Consider the following 5000-nt stretch of genomic DNA (forward strand, 5'->3'; position numbering starts at 1 on the left):
TTTTGTGTAAAGAGCAGTTACAGGCTGCGTCCCAAACCGGTGTAAAGTGCAGTGTAGTTGTGCGTCTGCACCTCGTCTGACCGGACACAGTGAAATAGTTTCCTGCAACACAAACTGTCACACAGCCTCCATGTGCTCTTCCATCCTCCAGCTCCTCGTCTGGTTCCTGACTTGTGTTTCCACTGCAGGAATCCTTTCAGGAACATCCAGGAACATTCATCCTCCTGCTCCACCTTGATCCCAAACCAGTGTTTCTGGAGTTTCAGTTCAGGATCTATTCCAGTCTGTTTCTCTTTTAAGATCTCTTCGGTTCCACAGAATCTTCCAGATATTTTAAATGTGGACTCTCATAACAGGTTTGAAGGTTGAACTGGACCATCAGAAGGTTAATAAACACCATCCAAGCAGGTCAATAAATATTCATCCAGCTTGGAACGTCTCCGACTTACACTTGAGGTCCAGTATTCAAGGTTTATCTCAGATTATTTACCTCAAGAGTCTATAATTAGCATCCTGTATTAGCCTTGCTTAATTAGCCAGTTAGTGTAGACGTGAATTAGCTCTGAGGGTTAATAGTTTACCTCAGGATCGTTTCAGGAAATGGTTTTGGAGGGAAAAAAAAATCATTTCAGCATCAAAAGTAGTTCAATAACTAGAAAAACTACAAGATGAGTTGTAAATATTAATTTATTCTGATGTCGTACAGCGTTTTACAACTAAATTACTGTAGTGTGTGTGTACACGTGTGTAGAAAACACATAGGAATGTTTCCAAGTTTCAAACTGTGCTCTTGTGAGCTTGCAGCTCCTCGGCGCACCAAGTGGGAGACGTCGGTGGGTGAATTGGTGGGATGGGGTGGTGGGTGGGTGGGTTATTGGGAGATGTTGGTTGGGATGGTGGATTAGTGATGTTGGTTATGTCTAAATGTCTGTGTTGAATATTATCTGATGTTATTAAGACATGAAACAGAGATGATGATCAGAGCTCAGCACCTAAGAAAGAACTAAATATGTCGCACCCTTATTACTTTTAATATCTACATGTAGGATAAACAGATCCTTCAGTTCATCCAGTCTAACCAGTTTACTTTTTATCATACACACTGCAAATGTAAAGAGAACCATGTCACTGTGGTTTAAACCTTGTTGTCAAAGGAGGCGTAACTACTTTTGTTTAAGTGGAGAGAATTACTGAGGTAAAACACACACACACACACACACACACACACACAGGAGCTAAAACCAGGATCTCAAAACTCAATGTAGAAGTGTAAATAAAAATAAAACACCTTAAAAAAAATATTTCACTTTGACCTTCACTGAGCACTTTTTGTCTGCTGGTAAAACAAACAGCGACTGTTTCGTTCAGCTTCGACATTCCTCCGCTAATCATACAGACGTGTTTCACCCTTAGCGCTGACGCTAACATGTTCAGCTGAGGTAAAATAAAAGTGACTGCGGTCCTCCAACATGGCCACTCTGATGAAGTTAAAGAGTTTTATATAATCGATGTACATTATACTGTATATATTTCAGTAATATCTGTAAAGATGTCAGTTATATTATTAAAACCTAAACTCCAGTTAATGGGAACCACTGGGTTTCTCAGATGTCATTTTAAAATCACATAAATAAATAAACGCCGCTCCTGATGATTGTCCCCTTATCAGCGATCCTGTTTCCTGTTTCCTGTTTTATTTATTTATTTTTTTTACTCAGACACTTGCGTAGGCTGCCTCGTCCAGATGGGGATCTTTTGTATCGTCGCAGGAGCTGGAGGCGTGGCTGCTGAGGTCGGCGACGCCTGATTCCAGGTCACTGCAGACTGAAAGATCGTCGACGTCGCCGGCCTCGGGGTCGGTAGGTGACGTCAGCGGTAGTGTGAAGGAGGGGGCGTGGTTTTCTGTCGCAGCAGCAGAGTTCTTGCAGGTGATGAAATCCCGACGTTCGCCGACCTTATTTTCTTTCAGCAGCATCCGGTACGAACGTTCAGTCGCTCCGTTGTGCTTCATCTTGCTCTCTAGCAGCTGAGCAAGTCTCTACATCAGGGAGACAATAAGAGTTAGAGGACAAGCAGCTGCACGGAAAAACATCGTTAACTTCCTCATCGGCGCTGATGAGTGCTGGATTGTGATTGGTCAGAAGGTGTTGACTCGATTTCTACAGCAGATCTGAACAGCAGCACAGGTTTGTTATTAACGTGCTCGTTCTGATTAGGTTAGCGTTTCTATAGTAACGGCTCAGTAACAGGGATTCGTCGATGCGTTTCCTGTAAGGAGCTTAATTAAGGAGATTAAATAGGTTGATAATAGTAATAATAATAAACATTCGGCTCAGCATTTCGTTGGCTGCAGGTGCAGCGCGTCACAGCCCAGGGGGCGTGGCTAATCGTTTAAACGTGTGTATCTAAGAGGTGTGTTTCAGCGAGTATGTATGTATGCCTTGTCCATCGCCGGTCTCCCGCGGTACCTCCTGGTGGGTGTTAAGCTCCTCCTCCAACTGCTGTGACTCCTCCTTCACTGCGGTCAACCAATCAGAAGGAGACTGATGTGAGGCCCTGCCCCTTTCTGCAGAACTGTACATGCCTTTCCAGAATCTGGAGGAAAAACATTTCATATATATATAAAAAAAAAAAAAAAAAGAGCTCACATTCACTGAGCATTCCAGATTATTTAGCCATTAGCATCTACCGAAGACTACAGCAGTATTTCGTACACAGATACACTCGTTTCTTAGAAGAAGAAGAAGAAGAGGAAGAAGAAAGAGAAGACGGCAGCACTCACTTGAAGCTGTAGGGCGTGGTCACAGGTCTCAGCACACCCTGAGTCTGACTGTGGTCTGATCTGTACAGTGGATTTAAGAACTCGGCTCTGTTCTGCCAAAGACACGGCCACAGTGAATGAGTTCGCTCCCGTATCCTGCTCTCACACACACACACACACACACACACACACACACACAGGTCACTATGTAGAGTCTTTACAGTTCTGAGGGTTTTGTCGACACATGACGGCGCTCACCTCAGGTCCCGACGCTCTTTCTGGCTGTTGCCGATGAAGTTGCCGTACTGACAGGAGTGGACGTGTGTGTGCAGCTGCAGGAGGAAGCGCTCATTAAACTCGAAGGCGCAGGGGAACTGTTCCATCAGCTGCCAAACACACTCCAGGAACTGGTCCATCACAGGCGACACCTCCTTAGGGTCTCCGTCCAGGTGAGCGTACCTGTGGGGGAAATAACATAAAAACGTTTCCAGATGACTGGGTTAGGTCAGAGTAACCATGGCAACAGATGTATGACAAGCTGATTTAAATGCATAAAGTACAAATACATCTATGTGCAGATGTTTGGATGAACATATTCTCTGATGAACAGATGTTTGGATGAGCAGATGTTTGGATGAGCAGATGTTTGGATGTACAGATGTTTGGATGAACAGATGTTTGGATGAACAGATGTTTGGATGTACAGATGTTTGGATGAACAGATGTTTGGATGTACAGATGTTTGGATGAACAGATGTTTGGATGAGCAGATGTTTGGATGAACAGATGTTTGGATGTACAGATTTTTGGATGTACAGATGTTTGGATGTACAGATTTTTGGATGTACAGATGTTTGGATGTACAGATGTTTGGATGAACAGATGTTTGGATGAGCATATGTTTGGATGAGCAGATGTTTGGATGTGCAGATGTTTGGATGTGCAGATGTTTGGATGAGCAGATGTTTGGATGAGCAGATGTTTGGATGAGCAGATGTTTGGATGTACAGATGTTTGGATGTGCAGATGTTTGGATGAGCAGATGTTTTGATGAACAAATTTTTGGATGTACAGATGTTTGGATGAACAGATGTTTGGATGTACAGATGTTTGGATGAACAGATGTTTGGATGAACAAATTTTTGGATGTACAGATGTTTGGATGTACAGATGTTTGGATGTACAGATGTTTGGATAAACAGATGTTTGGATTCTCACCTGTGTGAGAACTTGTGTCCAAATGATACCCAGTCCTTCTCTATCAGCACCTAGAGAGACACAACCAGGCCGTGTGAGACAGATAATCTCTCATATCTTCAGACCCACTGTGGCTGTGGTTATAAGGATGTTTATAGTTTGTGTAGCAGATATAAGTGTTTATGGCGTGTTGTGTTGTAGTGAGTGTGTTTTTACCATAAACCCTTTAATGCTTCTGTAGTACGGTTCCAGGAGCAAGCTGGCCACCGAGCAGGCCTGAGCCGTACGATCCCATCCATCAGAGCAGTGTACCAACACACTCACCCCTTCCTCTGCTACAGCCTGAACACCCCCCAACACACACACACACACACACACAGTCAGGATTCCATCTGTTACAAATATAAGTCTAATGTGAGACTTTTACTTTTTAAACTTGGCTTCACAATAAAAACCTCTGACTAAACCTCCTCACATCAAGCTGGACATGAGAGTTAATCTGCAGCTGGTCAAAGGTCTACATTGTCCAGTTTTTACACACACACACACACACACACACACACACACACACACACACCTTGGCGATATGGACTCCAGCATCCAGCACTGCTTTAATGTGTTTGAGCCACCCAGAATTCTCCAGGCCCCACAGGAAGTCCCCCATCGATGGAGACCGGAGATCCCCGACTGTAACGTGGGACAGAAGCCGTTGATTTATTTTCTCTAGCAGTTTGTAAACACGCCTTATTGTTTCTATAGCAACGGTTCATACACAGAGACTCGGGATGTCAGAATGCAACACAGAGACCATCTGTGTGGAGAAATAATCAACCTCTGGGTGTATCGGTAACTTTTCTTCTTCACAGCACCCGAGCACTCGTCGCGTGATTGTTTTGATGATGTCGTGGCGCACTGATGATGTCACTACACACCTTCGATAAGTTTCTGCTGGCTGCTCCTCATCACGTGGATGTTCTCGATGCCGATGAACTGCAATTTGATGTTCGTGTAGTGATCCTCGTTCTCATAGCCTTTTCCTGCT

General features: G+C 44.0%; 1 protein-coding gene across 2 annotated transcripts in view; it reads right to left on the reverse strand.

Moving 5' to 3' along the window:
- Positions 1-606: 606 nt before the first annotated feature.
- The window catches only part of mtmr7b (myotubularin related protein 7b), an 8262-nt gene continuing 3868 nt past the window's right edge, over positions 607-5000 (reverse strand). Inside the window, exons 7-14 of one of the 2 annotated variants that reach the window (XM_060864674.1) lie at positions 4891-5000; positions 4536-4645; positions 4175-4300; positions 3980-4029; positions 3020-3220; positions 2783-2917; positions 2469-2595; positions 607-2038 (exon numbers count right to left, since the gene is read on the reverse strand). The exon at positions 4891-5000 is cut by the window's right edge and continues 23 nt beyond it. In XM_060864674.1, the coding sequence (XP_060720657.1) occupies positions 1715-2038; positions 2469-2595; positions 2783-2917; positions 3020-3220; positions 3980-4029; positions 4175-4300; positions 4536-4645; positions 4891-5000 (1183 nt within the window). In that variant the 3' untranslated portion in view covers positions 607-1714. Of the gene's footprint in view, positions 2039-2440; positions 2596-2782; positions 2918-3019; positions 3221-3979; positions 4030-4174; positions 4301-4535; positions 4646-4890 lie in introns of both variants that reach the window. The other variant, XM_060864675.1, reaches the window with a different exon arrangement.

Source organism: Tachysurus vachellii, chromosome 2 (genome assembly GCF_030014155.1).
Source record: "Tachysurus vachellii isolate PV-2020 chromosome 2, HZAU_Pvac_v1, whole genome shotgun sequence".
NCBI classification, from domain to species: Eukaryota; Metazoa; Chordata; class Actinopteri; order Siluriformes; family Bagridae; genus Tachysurus; species Tachysurus vachellii.